This window comes from Periplaneta americana, chromosome 7 (genome assembly GCF_040183065.1).
Source record: "Periplaneta americana isolate PAMFEO1 chromosome 7, P.americana_PAMFEO1_priV1, whole genome shotgun sequence".
Lineage (NCBI taxonomy): Eukaryota > Metazoa > Arthropoda > Insecta > Blattodea > Blattidae > Periplaneta > Periplaneta americana.
In genome coordinates this window covers 154,645,457-154,665,191 of record NC_091123.1, presented here as the reverse complement: position 1 = coordinate 154,665,191, position 19,735 = coordinate 154,645,457, and the positions used below count along the sequence as shown (strand labels likewise).

Genomic DNA, 19,735 nt, shown 5'->3' with positions numbered 1-19,735 from the left:
GTACTCTTATCTAATTCTTTAAAATTGGTCATATAAAATGATGGCAAAGGACAGGATTTCTAAGAACGAATTTGGGTTGACTACTATAAAAGAAAGAAGGAAAGCAAAAAAAAAAAAAAAAAAATCGCTTGGATACTGTAATAGTAAGGTCCAATGCGAAAACAGGGTCTCAAAGGTTACTAAAGGCGATAATAGTATAATTTTGGCGCAGTAAGATACCCAAGGCATTGTGAAACTGCTAAATAAATATCACAGAATAATAAACAACACAGGATGTAACAAAAACGAATGTCAAAACTGTAGGGAAACATTCCTCACATGTAGAAGATAAAAATATGTTATATCAACATGGGTCCGGAAATGCTTTATTTTCTTGATAGATCTCTTTTCCTAAACTCTACCTACATTGTATGATGTGCAAGCTAGTTAGTGTTGAGTGCCATTATTCCAGAATAGTCTGAAATCTAAGGATGGCTGAAATCAAGCCGAAACTAGCCACTAACTAAAGGTAAATTATCAACATACTTTCAATTAACAGAGGAAAGTTGCTTATAGAACAAATTTACCATATTTTTATTTTATTTTATTGGGTTATTTTACGACGCTGTATCAACATCTAGGTTATTTAGCGTCTGAATGAAATGAAGGTGATAATGCCGGTGAAATGATTCCGGGGTCCAGCACCGAAAGTTACCCAGCATTTGCTCGTATTGGGTTGAGGGAAAACCCCGGAAAAAACCTCAACCAGGTAACTTGCCCCGACCGGGATTCGAACCCGGGCCACCAGGTTTCGCGGCCAGACGCGCTGACCGTTACTCCACAGGTGTTGACAATTTACCATATCTTTAGTAATTAATATAAGTTAAAATTTCATTAACACTACATGTCTTTAATAAAAATGTCAATACGTTCACTTATCAGAGTATTCTATTGGAGTTATCACCTAGGTAACTACCGTAAACAGCCATTTTTATTGTTTTCATCCATCACATTCGGAAAAGATCCGCATAGAAAGTTTCAAACTATAACCGTTACCAGATTAATTCTGGGATTTTCGTCCTTACAAAAAGTAAATATATTATGCGCCAAAACTTTTGACGATGCGGAAAATATGCGAACTACTGTAGATCGACTGACATCATCTGGCCGACCTTACCCCCAGACGCTAAGTCCCAATTCGCCATTATCAGCTTGTTGAATTTCTCTCTAGTGTCTCCAGTGTTGTCACCTACTCTCGAATAGTGGTCGACATAACATAGTTTTCACATCCTCAATTATGATTTCATCAGACATGGCAACAGTAACTGACGCAATCATGAGAATCGTACTCCAGTTCCAAGTAGCTTGGCAATCCCACGCCCTAGCTGGTAGGTGATAAGTACTGCACTAGCGCCACAGAAGTTTTGGTAGTACAGTAGACTGTGAGCGAGTTAAGGCTGGTTCACAATAAACCGGAAACGAGAATCGGAACGTAAACGAAAACTGTAAAATTGTTAAAATGTGTACATTTAAATCTGAGCATTCACAATTAACGAAAAGTTTGCCGGAGCCCGAGATCGGGAACGGAAAGTTGGCCAAGTTTCAACTTTGGCGTTCACGTTTCCGATCACAGCCCACTAGATTCATTCTAATGCCATCTAAAAGCTATTTTGTCTTCGTATATTTTGTAGCAAAAAAACCGTGATATAACCTATGCATTATTTTGCACTGTGCTGTGCATCATGGAGCAAGTTTTATTTTATGACATTCTAATATTGAATGTTGAGGAAAATCCTCACGTTTACCATAAGCGGCGCGCCTCGTATAAAGATGAGAAAATGAAGGAGAATACGTGACTTTCAATAGCTGCATCTTTGAACACCGATCGGAAGCGAATCATATTTTATTACTGTATTACTTGTATTACACACACTTATTCATGCTTCAATTCAATAACTACTGTTGTGTTGATTTTTGTTCTATTAAAAATGTTTCTTCTCTAATTATTTTATGTTTTGGTAGACTTAAAATAGGTTGTGATAATAAAGATGCATGGACATATTTATAGTACCGTACCTAGTGAAATGTTTCAGTTGAAATTTCGAAGTTGGTTAACCTGTGTTTATGTTGGCTGCCTTGTACTCATGAGAGAACGCCATTGGTCAATTATACACAAATAACATCAGAATGCGTAATATCGACTTTACATATCGTTATTGACATGCATATCGATATGCATAGTCGTCTACGTTCTCGGTTTATTGTGAATAAAAAATGTTCATATTCACGTCCTCTGCTTCTAGTTTTTATTCTGGTTCTCGTTCCCGGTTTATTGTGAACCAGCCTTTACTCATTACTACTGGCGGGCTGGGTCGCATAGGTCAGGCCGCACAATCATTAACACCTAACACTTCCTTCTGTCACAGTATACTCCTATATTCCGTCTTAAGAACACAATATTCTTCCACACATCCTGTTACTAACCACTATGCCTACTGACTAAACAACGTCATCATGATATATTTTCTTACGAGCATAGATATTATTTTCATTATTTCTCTCCCCTCTTCTCCTCCTATGCACGTTTGTGATTAAATTTCTTTCTTATGAATAGACTTCGTGGAATTGCCACGAGAATCGCAAGGTTTACTGCGCACGCGGTATAGACTGTATGAGAATGGGGCGTGTAACGGATGGAGTATGCCTATAATGTAAACACTGAGCAGTATACTGCGGTTACAATAAAACCTGCATCCTGCATTCAAGAAATATAATGAATGATCTTTGAAGTAGGAAATGTCTAAACATGTAAATACACAATTATTTTATAGTGAGATATATTAACTCTTAAAATTTAATGTAAGATACATCATTTTTGAATATGTGCATTGCAGTTAAGAGTTACGTACATTTTGCGCGATTGCAAAGTAACCTCCTCCGATGGTCACTTAAACAATTTTTATTTTGGGAAAATGTACGTTCAACATCACACGATGTAATACGTACATATTTGAAGAACGGAAAGTCACTACTTTTTAGTACACCAACTTCAGATGTCTTGTCGTGACCTAATAGCACATCATTTATAGTACAAAGTTGTGAATAGGCAACATTTTTATCAATAATGTTTCTCAACTTACATTTCATTTTTTCTGAAATTAGTGAATTTTTATTCTGGATAACGGTTTGTGATACTTTATCCACTACATTAAGGGCTTCTGAGAGTTGTAGTTTAGACGATTTTAACAGGATGATGCTTTTGGACAGGATTTTAAAATTAGAATCAATGAACAGAATATCTTCCAATAGCTGTTCAGAAGGCAAAGATTTTACAGCTGCAATAGCGGAACTGTCTGTGCTATCCATTGCATCAATTACCTCCATTATTTTTCCGTAATGTTCTGCATAATAATGAACAGCATCCAACCACGTTCCCCAACGGGTCAAGAGTGGTTGCGGGAGTAAGTGTATTCCAGGGGCAATTATTTGGAACAGCAACACTCTCATTGTAGCATGTTTGATTTAATTCTTGTCTGCCCCGAACAAATGTTAAGCTTTGACTATTCCAACCACAGTAATGCAAAAGCAAGTGCTTACATAGGTATACATTAGCTGTAGCTGCTCTATCTATTTGGACCGGTCACAATTCTTAACATGAACTGCTTATGCTACGAGACCGGGCGGTCGCTTACCTCCTCTATACTACCGTACATCGGCAACTTGATAGCATGCTGCGTGCGGCAATTCAACGAAGTCTACTTATGACGCAACACACAGCTCACTTACTAGCCAAACAAGGGCAAGGACCAAGATCGTTGAATCGAGCTGTAACTACTAAATTCTTGTTTATTTCTCAGACCATCAGCAATAAAATTGTCTTAAAATACACGTTTCAGTACATACCTTGGTATGTGTACATTTCTGTTAGCCTTAACATGCCGCTGGAGTGTAGTGTTGGGTGGAAGATGACTGGATCTCTGGTTTGAATCTTTACTGCTGTCTCGAGATGAGTATGTCTGCAATAAATGACATCAGAACAAAGATGTTAGCAATGAAATGACACGATTATACAGAAAGTGAAATTAAGCTATTACGCAATATAAATATACTGTAAATTGATCTATAACACCGACACATGAATATTTTAATGTGTTTTTTTCATGTTAACGTATTATTCTTTCGCTGGGCACAGTATAGACCTATATAGATAACTTTTAATGTCAAATGTTGCTTAAACACAACACAAGAGTGAGGACGGTATTGGCAAGACCCAGTCATTGAAAGTAACGATAATGTAATTTTTTTTAGTAAGTCGGTTTTAACAACGCTGTATCAACTACTTGGTTATTTAACGTCGATGGAATTGGTGATGCGAGATGAGGCCAGGATTCGCCGTGTGATGACCTGATATTCGCCTTATAGTTGGAGAAAACCTCGGAAAAAACTCAACCCGGTAATCAGTTCAAGCGGAAATCGAAACCACGCCCAAAGCGCAGCTTCGAATCAGCAGGCAAACGCGCTGCCTGAGCTACGCCGGTAGCTTTGTAATCATTATAAAAATGGATAGAATAATACAATTAAATATACTGAATCTTCAATCTCGCTACACACCACACACGGAACTGATGTCTGATTTGTGTTACGTTATTTCATGATGAACAACTTAGAGATGTATAACTTTTACATATGCCTGGAAAAATAAGTAAAAGAATTTCGTAAGATCGAGGATCAGTAACAGGTTAGGTTTGGATTGTTCAGGATTTTGGTAGCCTTGCATATATTACGCTTTTTGGTAATAGGTACACAAAATTAAAGGAGTACTTTCCGCGTAATACAACAATGCTTTCGTATGAAAGCAATCTTCAAAAGATTTGTGAAGTGTCTATTATACATACTATTTGAGAGGCACAATGTTACAGGATTTAGGCCTACACAATAGAGATATTGGCTATAAAGAATTAGTATTGCTATAATTTTTTGTGCGTTTTAGTAAGTATGTGTGAGTGTTTACATACCGTATCGAGTAATTGAGAACATCGGTCGGGAAATATAAGAAATGAAGGTCTTTGTATTTGGGGAGGGTTGTTGGGTGAGTTTATAGCTTTCTCGTGTTGGCTACAATTTTGAGGTTATTTTCAATGATTTAAATACGTATTTTCTCTCCCGTGTGGTGTGTAGCGAGATCGAAGACTGACCTTAAATTATATTACCTCAACACTCCAAATTATCATTAGTTTGTATTAAAAGAACCTGAATTTGTAGGAATACTTATTAACACGAGCTCACAGAAAAGCTATTACAACAAACAATCAGTGGCGTAGCGTCAATGTAAGCTAAAAAGCTTAGCTTCCCCAGTTAATAATAATTTTATAATAAACCTGCAGTTTATGGAGAAAATTATTTATCAATTTTAATAGAATTTATATTTACGCGTTAAATATTGTGATGCGGCAGCTCAGAATGATTTGTGATGCAGCAGTAAACAAGAAGCCTGCACACACCAGCTTCCAAGCAGACTGGTTTCTTCTGTGTAATCCACTCTGCAGATTTTCCATCCCTTTCTAACTAAACTACCCTAGTCACAAGGCTAGCAAGAAGCTAGCTTTAACATTTAAAATAAGTAGTTTCCGAGTTATCCCTTTTCGTCAGTTGTGTTCAGTTGAAGTGTTAGTGTGCATTGTGGCTGATATAATAAATGATGAGCGAAATAACAGTTCCTGACACTAATTTACTTTAATTCTTTTAGGACAATTGTATTATCAAGACTGACTTACGAACAAAAGTGTGATTAAAAAAACAAATGACCGACTCCCTTGCTGTCAATGAAGGACACAACCAAAAGACAGACGCATACTTACGTAATGATACTAATATTGTGATTTCTCTAAGTATGACAGGGAGTGAGCTAATGTTATACTATATGTGTCTATTTGTTAAGAGATATGTGTAAACCGTGAAATCATATTTTACTACGTATCATTTGAGGTCATGCCTTATTGGTGTTACTTACGGGGTTCCAACCAATCTTCGACTCCTGTCTTGACATTCACTACTATTTATTTTAAGACTGTATTTTTGTAATACGTTTTCTCATACTGCATGAAAGACAACTTGAGTTAGCTTCCCCTGCTCAAAATTTCATGCTACGCCACTGCAAACAATACATATGCTCTACTTTATTCCGAATAAAACTAATAGCCTATATTTAAGTTATCTAAATAATTACGTCATTTAAATTACTTACGTTGCAGCATACAACTACACACATTTGAATATTTCCTGCCGACTTATTCTTTAGAATACCGCACTCTTTCAGAAGAAGAAAGCCTTCCGTAGGTACAACATTAATAATTACGCACAAAAAAGAACTAGAAGGCTGGGCAGACTGATTCGGAACGTCTTGCAGAGCATGTGCATATTGAATGACATTCCTTAGCGCTCTCTCTGCGTGTTATCACGTACGCGTGTTCGCCTGCTCCAATCGGACGGGCAAGCAAATAACCTTCGTAAATCACTAAGCTATGACGTGAGATTCCTCTGAGACTATATAATAATCTCTCTATTAATACCACAAAATATTTTTAACAGTTGCAATTCGCCATCGAAATAGTTGTGGAAGTTTCATGTACAAATAACCAGTGGCGTAGCATGAAATTTTGAGCAGGGGAAGCTAATTCAAGTTGTCTTTCATGCAATATGAGAAAACATATTACAAAAATATAGTCTTAAAATAAATAGTAGTCAATGTCAAGTCAGCAGTCGAAGATTGGTTGGAACATCGTAAGTAACACCAATAAGGCATGACCTCAAATGGTACGTAGTAAAATATGATTTCACGGTTTACACATCAAATAGACACGTATAGTATAACACTAGCTCACTCCCTGCCATAGTTAGAGGGATCACAATATTAACGGTCAATAGATACAGTACGTAAGTATGCGTCTGTCTTTTGGTTGTGTCCTTCATTGACAGCAAGGGAGTCGGTCATTTGTTTTTTAGATCACACTTTTGTTCGTAAGTCAATCTTGATAATAGAACTGTCCTAAAAAATTCAAGTAAATTGGTGTCAGGAACTGTTATTTCAGTCATTATTTATTATATCAGCCACAATGCACATTAACACTTCAACTGAACACAACTGACGAAAAAGGATAACTCGGAAACTACTTATTTTAAATGTCAAAGCTAGCTTCCTGCGAGCCTTGCGACCAGGGTAGTTTAGTTAGAAAGGGATGGAAAATCTGCGGGGTGGGTTACACAGAAGAATGAATGTAAGAAACCAGTCTGCTTGGAAGCTGGTGTGTGCAGGCTTCTTGTTTACTGCTGCATCACGAATCATCCTGAGCTGCCGCATCACAATATTTAACGCGTAAATATAAATTCTATTAAAATTAATAAATCATTTTGTCCATAGATTGCAGGTTTATTATGAAATTATTATTAACTGGGGAAGCTGAGCTTTTTAGCTTACATTGACGCTACGCCACTGCAAATAACGTAAACATTGACGGATGTTGCTTCCTTTCTGCAGCACCTTTCAAGCTTTTTTTTGCCTTCAACATCGCACTCCACAACTGTCCTTGCAAATCAGTTGTCAGGCATCTTTACATGTCCAATACCGCTTCAATCTGTGTAGAGTTACACCGTATTTACGATATGGATTCAGCAGACGTCAACAAAGATGACGACATTAACAAGACACGAGCAAAGCATAGTTCACACAGGTCTAGACTGTAGCCAAAACAATCTGTAGCAGGAAATGGTATGCGTTGTCCATGTCAGAGCAGTTATTTACGGAGATCGAGATAATCACGAAAATAAATGTTAGATGTGCAACTGATTTCTATTGTACGCAGGAATAAGGAGTTACGTAATAAATAATCCTTAGATAAAATAACGATAAATTGCGAAATGCGATCCCAATAGCGAAATATAAATAAATATATGCGCAAATTATCACCATTTATAGGAATTTCAATTGCTATTTAGTGTCTAGTGCCGATTCTGAAAGTTTTTTTTTTTTTTTTAGGATACAATTTAATATTGTAACAGATAGGCGCTTTGGAATGTTGCAAAAGAATACTGAAACATGTCCAATGCTGCAGTTTGGGAAATGCTCCGGATGCTTATTAAGAATAAAATGACGTTTCATAATTCTAAATGTAAGTAAAATGTAATACCAAAGTTATGTTTAAGAAATACAACATTCTCATTAATATGAAATAATAATAATAATAATAATAATAATAATAATAATAATAATAATAATATTATTATTATTATTATTATTATTATTATTTTATCCACTTTGATTATGTAATGTGGACTTTACATCACTAATAAAAATGTACTGAACTTTATTCGTTGAAACTTTGTGCATACAACACTGAAACATGGAAGATTTCTCAGAGCTCAACATGACCCCCATTGCGCACCCTGCACAACTCATAACGGTGATGCAGTTCAGCCCATGTCCGTTGTAACATAAGAGGAGTGATTTGTTGAAAAGCTTGAGTAATTTTTACTCTCCGATCATCAATGTTCCTGGGTTTCTGTGAATAGACAATGTCTTTAACAAAATCCTACACGAAGAAGTCAGGAGGGGTTAGATCTGGGGAGTTTGGGGACCAAGCGAAGAGATAGCTGCTTCTCGTACTGGGTTTCGCCTGCGACCTCCTGCATGTTTTTTTTTAACACAGAACCTGTTTCTACAACTGTTTGATAACACAACATTATGGAATTGTATTTATGTACATAAGCACACCATATTCACGTCGAATTTCCCTTTGAACTCTTTCAACACTCTCAAATTTAGTATACTAAAGAACACATTGTGCCCGCTGTTAATTTTTAGTAGCCATTTTAATCATCTACGATTTTCATTTGTCCTTTCAGATTATGCATTGTTGATTGTCATATATGGAAACTCCCATCTTTTAATCATAATATGATCAGCAAGAAAATTTTCCTACTATATAATAGCTTTATAATAACAAATTAATATTATCCATACCCAAACGGATCAGACTGTATATTCAACTTGCATGTTAATAACGTGTAATTGAGGTATATGCTTTACACGCACTTAAAAATTGTTTCTAAATATGGTATTTACTTCTGTCAGTAACTGCCAAGTCAAGATTTAATGAGGTCGAAGGCCTCAGCGACGACGCCTTTTTCTCAGCCCACATCTAACAATTCTGTTAATACTGGGTTTCCTTAATTGAAGCTGCTTTGTTCTGAGAGGCTACTTACACTTCGAGTGTCTCATAAGCAGGCTTCGAGACTTCGGACCCAATAGAGCAGTTCAGTGGGAAATCTGCGTAACGGCGTACTAAGTATAGTGGTAAAGCGTACAGTGGGTGGGGGTACTGTAGAATGAATGACAACAAATACGCAAAGGAAAATGCTCTGAATTTGAAGATTCTGACGAATAATTTGGTTTTCATACAAACCCATTTTCAAACTGTGTTTGAAACTATTACACGGTTAGAAAAGTCACAGCAAGAGATGCCGGAAGCCCTCAAATTAATTTAGAAAATGATGCAGAGAATTGAGACACCAAGTACACCGGTTGCTGAACGTGTAAAACAGAAGTGGAAATCAATTTTATGTAAAAAATAACGGATATGGAACATTGTGTAACATAAACACCAAATTAGTGGACATTGAGTCACCCGAGAATAAAGGACTGTCTCTTAGAGACTGCAATGATGTTAGATTTTTACGTTTTGCTCCTATCACGTCATGCGACGTAGAGCGCAGCTTTCTACAGTACAAACTTTGGCAGGTAACAGAAAAATATTTACGTTTGAGACACTGAGAATGTATCTTGTAGTACATTGCAATTCGGTACTGTAACTGCACTACCTAAAGACGACCAATAGGATAAATGAAAAAATTAAAATTGCTACATGCTTATTTCCACCATTAACACTGTGTATAATTAAACATAAATGCTTATAAAAGACAGGGGAGTAAATACTTTTCATATTCTTTTGACATTATCATTGTGTAATGTATATTTACTTTCAGAATGTACATATGTGTGTGTTTCCCCATACTACCGTACTCTACTCTAAATAGCAACGTTGTTACCTCAACACATCTCTATCTACCTGCAGCGAGTCAACAACCTATAGTGCATGCACAGTAAACTTATTGTATCGGGTCCAAAGTCTCGAAGCCTGCTCATAAGTAATGTCGGTTTTGGAGAAACATTTTAGTTGGGGTATGTTGCGACAAGAAATTAATCTAATCTCAAAATAAAGGCCATTACATTCTATGGTCTTGAGCCACCTTTTAGCGAGATTTGTTATCCTGCGACGGTACCAGTTTCTGGTTTTTGATGAGAAAAATTCGCTGGTACTCATTTCAACGGCTTCCAAGTTTTGGAAACTTCTTCCATGAAGTGGACCATGGATCGAAATAGATGGCAATCTAAAGGCACAAGATCAGGCCTATACGCCGGCGTGTGATACCAGTTTGATTCCTCCCAATTCTTGGATTTTTTTCATGACTGTTCGATCGGTATGGGGTCTCGCACTGTTCTCTTGCAAGAGAATTCTATTTCGATTAACTAATGTCGGGTACCTCCGTCTCAAAACTCCATGAAATCGTTATAGTTATTGAGAATAAAGATCTGCATCATCGACTGTACGTCCGTTTCGAACAGACTCCCTGAATCAAACTTTCAAAATTTCACCAGACACATAACATTACTTTGGGATAGGATCAATTTTGTTTAACGACGACTTGGCAGGCTGATGGGGATCGAGATATTCTTTTGAGATATTAGGGCTGCCGTAATATACCAGTTTTTCATCACATGTGACAATTGGCCTGATAAACCTAACGTCCATGGAATTAGCGATAAGTTAAAGACATATCTACTCTGCATTTAGCTTGTTCAGGTGTCAATTTTTAAAGTACACATCTACAGCTTTTGTATGATAAATTGGCGTGAGTAAAATGCACTCGCATCTTAATGAAAGTTTGCATGCATTTATACGTAGTTATTCCATGTGAACAACATACTCAAAAAAATCTTTAATGTAGGCTGTATAGTTTATTTTAGAAAAATACCTAATATTGTTTTCATAATATATACAGTATTTTATAAAATTTGATCTATATCATTTTAATAGTATATTATCCAACAAGCTTCTTAATTACCATTATAGGCAAGATGACACCATTATTTTTGTTCGATCATACTTAAATGTCCAAGTTTTGAGTTTTTACAAATATCTTACCTTGTTAATAATAATAATAATAATAATAATAATAATAATAATAATAATAATAATAATAATAATAATAATAATAATAATAATAATCCGTGGCGCTACAGCCCGTGAAGGGCCTAGACCGACCAGCCGGCTGCTGGCCTCACGCCCACATGTCGAAGCAGAGGTGGACGATCATCCAACTAGAATGGAGGTATCGTGTGGTTAGCACGATGATCCCCCCAGCCGTTATAGCTGGCATTCGCAACCGGATTTCGCTACCTATCGTAGCTCCCCAAATGCATCACGATGCTGAGTGGGCACCGGTCCCATACACTGGCCGAAATTTCATGAGAAAATTTCTTCCCTCATGAGGACTCGAACCAGCGCGCATTCCGTAACGCGAGTCCTAAGCGGGATGCCTTAGACCACGACGCCACTGCGCGGGACATCTTACCTTGTTACTTTATAATAATGAAATGGTGAACATGCGTGTATTTTCAGCGTGTTCTCGATTATTGCAACAGATGGCAAGAGTGTGAGTGTCTTTTCAGCGTGTTCCCGAGTAGTGCAACAGATGGTGGGTGTGCACACAGTATTTACTGATTTTTTGCAGAGCTTGGTATGGAGACTTTAACCTCAAAGCAATACACAGTAAAACACAGGAAGTGAACTCAATTTATTAGAATATTAAAATTAACATGAACAAGATATATTTTATTTTAAATACACGTTGCTGATTGTGCATTTTGTGAAATTTTTTGTCACTTTCAAAACTCGCGTCTGCCATTTTGAATTGGTGTTCTCAAGGCTTGCGGGATGTTGCGAGTACGATATTAATCAATATCGCATATGCTTAGTTGAAAATCGATAGTTGCAATAACATAATGAATAGCAGTATTTTAATGTATGTCATTAAGAGACAGTTACGTCATATGTAATGAATAATGAGCGTATTGTAGTATACTCGATCAAAAAAATATAAACTATGACTACATGAAGATTTTAGAGTAGCCTATGTTATTCACATGGTATGTTATAGTATTATACACATATGCAAAGTTTCATTATAATATCTGAAATACTTTTTGAATTATCATATAAACGCTGTTCGACTTAACAAAGTAGTCCACAAATTTTCATAATTAAAAAATAATAAAAAATATTAAGTTTTCAAAACATTAAAATTAATTAGTGATGCACACATAGTAGGCCTATATATTAAGCATGCCAAGTTTTATTAAAAAAAAACTTACAGATTCTGAGAGCAAAAACGTTGAAATATAGTATAAAATTATATTAGAGAAAAGTATACCTCTCCTCTTAAATAAAATGAACGGAGTTTTTGGGACATTCTGTATATGACTAGAAAACTACTACTTGCTGTCTCAACTGGCCTGAAAGTTCAGAATGTTGACTGACTCTAGGATAGTTACAGAATTTTAGAAACATTAATACGAAGCGTACCGGTACATTACATGAACGCAAAAGAAAAGTTTGTCTTTACGTTCATAGCAACTTCGGAGGTCATTTTTTTAAATGGATAACAATAGAGGGAACGAAACGTGAAAATTTCCTTTCGTTTTGGTCTATTATCAACAGGTATGGTATAATGACTATATTTTCATGCAAAGATCACAAGACCAATTTCAACTACAACCTACAACCATGTAAAACAGTGTCAAAATTACGGTGCTGGATTTATTAGTAGTATAAGATTCAAAGACTCATGGTTTTTATAGTCATAAATTAATTACTATGAACGATGAATTTCATGCTACAGAAACAACTTGGCGAAAACAGTCAGCAGCACCGCTACCGGCTTCCGTCGTAAGGTTTACAAGATAGTTGCAAAATAATCTTTTGGAGAGTTTCTTAAGAACTGTCGCTCTTTGTTAACACATTAAAAATAAACATAATAAACAGGTTTATTTTAAAATGTTTTAAATAATTTAAATGAATTCCTATATTGTTTGAGGCTTTCCTGATTCAAAACATGTCGCTTTCTTTAACGCTTATTGTCTTGCAGGTACACTTGAAATCTCAACTTTGTAACAAGATTATGCACTGTAGAACGACTAAGAAATATGACATCTGGGAAATTTTCTGCAAACAGTCTCTGCACTTGTCAAGTAGAGTTAGTGAGAACATATGAGAAACAAACTTCTCTGCTGTATAGCTAACCGAAGAACATCAATTCCAATCACACTATAACCACAAAAGATATCATAACTAGCCAATTCTCTCGTTTGCCATGTGTTACGTTATTGTTATATCAGGCTTTACTCTCAACTAAGAGTACACAGTGCGAAGCGCGTAATGGAAACTCATAAGTCAAACATATTTGTGGGAGTAAATGCCGTTGCGATAAGGAAATACTTGCAGAACAACTACTACCATCACCATAAGCAAAAACACAACTACTTTCAAGACTGGCTCTTCAAATCGTTTCGTTCTCACTTTTGAGATGATAATGAACCAATATCAGACATGCAAAAGTAGCGGAACTCCCTGGTTATATGGTCAACATGGCGCGATGTCATCTTTTAATATAATACAGGAAAAATAAACAATAAGAAACAGAAGCCCATTTCTTATGAGTGACAAATAAACAGGGCCAAGTTTTTTTGGTGAAATATTTTCAAAATTTTCGTGAAAAACGAATAAAATATCGTAGGTACTTATAGGCAAAAATGTGGCAGTAATTTCGTGAATATTTCGCGATCATGTTTTCATGACGTAATGTCGTACACTCATGTACACAATATTAATTAACAATAATCTTATACACATTATTGCATTTTTAATATTCGTGGAGAAATAAAACTATTAAGGATTCAGAGCCATAGTGGGCCAAGCGCCATTTATTAAAAACTGAGAAAGCAAGGGTTAAAGTTAAGTGAATACCATAGTTGAATGGAGACTGATACATCATTTAGTTTTAATGTGTATACTTTATATTGTTTGCTATATGTTTCATTAAGTTATGGTATCACTTCATTTTTACTCTTGTTTTCTACGTTTATAATGTATGGCGCTTGGCCCGTCAAATGTACTCTTCGTAAATCAGCCTTGTTAATTTAATTTTATACAAAAAAAAATCAATGGCCATGTAGGCCACGCCATTAAAGAGAATAATAGAATTCTCAAATAATCATTCTCTCTATTATTTTGAAACTAATATATTAAAAACTAATATACTACATTTCTTTAAAATAATTTTGAAAAAGCCTTTGTTCGTTTTTATCGTTAAAACAGCCGATTGTCGCAAAAATTCGCGACAAATTTACTGTCATAAATCAGTCATATATGACAAAATTTGCATATATTTCTTGGTGTATTTCTCTGTCACATTTCGCGTTTGTCGCTAAAAAAACAGGCCTTGAAAATAAGTCTCTACTTTATTTTCTTGCTGCCAATCGAACCCAGGTTCCTTCAACTAGAACGGTACCGCTTTAGCTACAACAAAGAACTCTTTCTGAATAGATAGAATCAATCGTTGAATATAATACATCTATGTTGACCCTTTCGTACACTACTTTTAACACTTGAATATAAATAATTGATTAAATGGCTATCTTACTCGTGTTAATTATGTAAGCATGTGCGCCTTACAGCTGTTTCGGTGCTACTTGACACCATCCTCAGAGCCTTCTGTGTCTCGGCGTCATCTCAACTTCGCTGCCTGTTGTCTTCATCACACGAACGCATCCACACAGCAGGCAGCGAAGTTGAGATGACGCCGAGACACAGAAGGCTCTGAGGATGGTGTCAAGTAGCACCAAAACAGTTGTAAGCCGCACATGCTTACATAATTAACACGAGTATGATCGCCATTTAATCAATTATTTATAATATATCCCTTAAATAAATTTTGATTTTGAATGTAAACTTTCACATGTGCATGATTGTGTTCCCGTTACGATCTTCTATTGCTCACTATAGATAGGATTATGTATGTATGTTTAGTCAGCAGTCCGAAGACTGGTTTGAACCTCGTACTTGACACCTATAAAACTTTACTCATGGGGCAACTATGTCAGGAGATAATGGGGTAGGGTGGCCAGTTCCTTTCCCCCCTCCTATTGCATACATTGCTGACTAGTATTATAGTTCAATAAATCAGACTTATTATTAACGTTCGGATAAAGTAGTTGTATCAGGATAGACATCCTTGGTCCGTGTATTGTCGCATGTCCCCCAGCGGACAGTAATGACGACGTATATTCAGTTCCAATCGGCTGCACTGTGCAATCACTAGCAGCGTATTCCGAATCTCACCGGACCGGTGGACAACAATGACGTCACGCTGCAGCGAAATAGGAACAAAACTGCTGGAGGGATCGATGGCTGTCATGGCGACTGTATAAGTTGTTGTCTGTGCTAAACTAGCAAAATTTTGCGAAATTTCCGTACTGCCATCTCGTTCAAAGAAAAGAGAGCATAAACAATTTATTTCTTGAACCGGTAGTAATAACTGGTCCGTTGACATGTTCGTTCATAAGCCAATAACATATTGTTTTTACGTTGTGCTCATTACAAACAATACAGCAGAACTAAAGCAGAACACACCGCCATGACACTACAGTGCACGATGTCATTCGTCTGCTAGTTCCCGCCCTATACAAGAACCAATCAAATTCACTGATGGCGACTGATGGAGACTGCCACCACCTCTGCAAGCTGATAGCACCGGTGCGACACCGGAGGAGCATCAGTGACTCCGTCAGTGAAACTCGGAACACCGTGATGCCATCAGATTGCTCAGCGCTGAGATTCGGAATACGCTCTAATGCTTTAGTTAGGGGATGGGGAGCGCTCTTCCCAGCAGGTAGAGTTTTAGCTAGTGGAAGAGGGTAGTGTTTACTTAGTCTGAACCAAGTCAAGGCCCTATCCTATACAGCTTATCCTGATGCAGCTACTTTATCCGAGCCTTACTTATTACGTATTTAGAAGCTAATATGAATTACAACTAAGAAAGTTTTATTAATTTTATTTGTTCGTGCATTTATTATGTGCTGCACCTTATTGTAAGAACGCGGCAAACGATGCCGCGGTGGCTGGTAGGGGAACCGGGGTCCATTGCTGCTTTCATCTCCATTTTCATTCCTTTGGATCACCAACACTTGGCAGGCGTAGCACCACCGCCTCACATTCTGGACCATTATAAGTTCTAACACACATCTTACTGCCACTAGTCCTTACATGTCAGACTGTTAAATGTTTCAATTTGCACACTCGCAATAGTCATTCTTGATGCCCACTGACTTCTTTGTATAGCACAAAACATTTTAACATTTCGTTTTCCTTTATACTGTGCGCTGATAGTATTAAAAAGTCTTAAACCCTCCATCAACATTACGACACTCAGATGTCATCAATAATGTGGCTCACATATTCAGGAAAGTTTCCTTATCTTCAGTCTTATTTAAAAAGCTTTTCAACCATTCTAATAACAAATAAAGTGATTATAAATATTAAAGGACACTAGGACTGAATTTTTGGCAAAAATGGTAAAAATAAATATTTTTTTGTTTTCTAAATAAATAATTATCTTATACATTTAACATTCTGTCCTATATTTAGCCTCGCCTACAACTTTTAAAGGTCTGACGACCATTTTTAAAATGCTACGCGCAGCTCTCTTAAACGTACCACACCCACTAAAAATGAAGTTTTCTCAAAACTACGTTTCTGGTCAATAATAAAGTTCCCAGCGGTTTCCATTTGCTCCGATTTACATGAAACTTTGCAAGAATACTCAGTATAGCCTAGTCCAATACACAAAGCTGTGCATGGAATTAGACCTTTAGCGAAAACTTTTCATATGAATTTTTAACATTTAAAAATTAAAAAAAAAAAAAAATATGAAGCAAAAATTATTATTTGTAAGAAAAGTTTTATCTTATGAACAAATTCTCATTATTTAAAAATCCACGCGCAGTTTTCTTTATCATGAAATGTTAAGTCCTTCACAGAAAATTGCTAAAAGCAGAAACAATTATTCTGAAGCCGTCAGGGATGTTTTGAATTTACGCAACATTTAATATCATTACAATAAGTGAAAATTAATATCTATGGAACTATTGAATGAAACTTGAAAAACAAATTTGGTACTGTTAGTTAAATATACACACCCAACAAATCCGCCGAATTTGAAATAAGGGTTTCAGAACTCAGTCCTATATCCCTTAAATTCAATTTCAAGTAAATGTCGTCATGTACAAATATTGTGAAATAGGTACGTCTATATGGAAAGTTCTGGAACCTTTTCGTCATACCTAATCAGTAGAATGATTTGTAAGCTATGTGTAAAAAAATAAGAGTTAAAATTACAGGTTTAAGAACTTTTACATTCTGATAGACAGAGAATCATCCATGTGATAGACCTCTGATTTTTAGGCTCTTAAAATCCAACTTTTAGGCATCTAAAATAGGCTCTAAAATTACAAAAAGACAAAAGAAAAACAATTTTAGACGCTTAAAAATGTAATTTTAGGCTTCTAAAAATACGATTTTATGCACCTAAAATGCGTTTCTATTCACTCAAACCACAATAACTATAAAAATGCAATTCATTGGTGAGCATTAATCATTACCGTATATAGTGGACAAATTTTTGTTGTCTTAAATGATGAATACGTAATTATTAATGAATTTATCAGTTTCATTGCTTTATGGCTGCTAATATACAAGTGTTAATATTACAAGTAAACCAATTAATTTACAGTCAATACATTGTCCTATACCGTACATAATTGGCACTGCAATACATCACAAAGTTTTCTATAAAATGTTATGAAACTCTGCCTTTTATTTAGAACCATTTTACAAATGGGAAAATTGATTTCAAATGATAACGAAGTAATGGATGCATATTTAAATTTAGACCTAGCAACATTTGTCATGCTGATTTCTTTAGGAAGAAGTATATCCTTCACATTCATCACATTCCTAATGCCTGCCCAAGTGCTCGACAAAACCAGTCACTGTCCAGGAATTTCTTCATTCCTACAACTAAACTATTACAAGATCTTTGAACCAAACTCACCCAATGATATATAAAACTTTCTGTTTCATCGCTACACGAAAAAAAATTAAAAGTACGTATGAAGAAAATAGAAATAGGTATTTTTAGACTCTGAAACCAAAACTCGTCTGAATGGGCAAAACAGGCATTTTAGGCACCATAAAACACCTTACATGTGTTTATATTTTATATAAAATATATCCCTAGGCCTATAGAAAAAAAAGTAGACATTTAGCCTGAAATCCGAGGTCTATTCATAGCATTAAACATGTTACCAAAAGAAAAATGTTCGCTAGAAACATATTCGTGTGTGAAAAAAAGTTTCGTTTTCCAAATTCTTTACCGCAGTTCGAAAAAAAAAAAAAGAGTAAATAAATAAAATTGTTGAAGGTCAATTTATTACAGACATATTTTAATTACCTACTACTCGTATTTCTGCCAGAGCTGTTTGTTCATTACATACGTCAGCCTTCTTAGAGGTCGTGATCTGTTGTACCAGCAGTGTGTTGAGCTCATTATTCACATTTCAATAACGCATGTATAAACTTGGTTCATTGTCCTATGCTCAACCACAGTGGCGCAACAACGGAGTGACGAGGAAGTAAGAAGTTTAGTTTTTATCCTAAAATATTAGAGAGGTATGTAGTAGGGCTATAGCTTTTAATCCTTCCTCGAGACCAAAATTTCAGGTTTATAATTAATTTTAATGAGCTGAAAGAACTTTAAAGTCAATTTAATAACAGAAACAACAAAATTCGAACCATTGCAACAGTCAATCGAAACGAATGTTGTTTTTGTCTGTTGTTCAGGACACCAGAACAAATTCAGGAGTTTTTCAACATTGTAGATGTCGGGAGCTCATCGTGCTCTTTCGTGTTCTGTACCTTGATCAATTTATTTGTTTAAAGTTAATTTAATTCATCTGTTTCATAGTGTAAGACTTCAGTTTTTTTTTCGATTGAAATATTAGTAACAGTACGAAACGGTCTGTCACCAAGTCCGAAAATCACACATTTTCTAAAAAAAAAGAGAGAGAAAAAAAAACATAACAGTAAGAACAAAAAAAATATATACAGTAGAACCTCTATTATCCATGGTAATGAAGGAGGTGGACTGAACAGTTAATCGAAAAAATCGGATAATCCATACCATAAAAAATTTAATAAATTAAGTGCATAATACTTCGGCCTACAATTTCATTATTTCCTTCTTCGTCTTGTGTTTAACGTGCTATGTAATGGATCAAGGGTTCACTAAAATTTCGGTTGTCAACGACAGATTCTTAAGGGCCAAAGATTGATGTTGATGATGATGATGATGATGATGATGATGATGATGATGACGATGACTGTCTGCGGAAAGATAGGAGCAGAAGAAGTCTCATGTTGTGGATTTACATACATCATGCACTTCACTCTTTTTATTATTATTAAATCGCGTACAGTTTCTTCTTACCCAAACCTCTCAATTATTTATAATTTTTTTCGGTAATTAA

At 35.8% G+C, this 19,735-nt stretch overlaps 1 protein-coding gene across 2 annotated transcripts in view; it reads right to left on the bottom strand.

Annotated features, from left to right (window-relative positions):
- The window catches only part of LOC138703629 (uncharacterized), a 316,932-nt gene that overhangs the window by 44,353 nt on the left and 252,844 nt on the right, over positions 1-19,735 (bottom strand). For both annotated transcript variants that reach the window (XM_069831674.1, XM_069831673.1), the window contains exon 3: positions 3,883-3,995. In XM_069831674.1, coding sequence (XP_069687775.1) covers positions 3,883-3,995 — 113 coding nt within the window. The remainder of the gene's footprint in view (positions 1-3,882; positions 3,996-19,735) is intronic.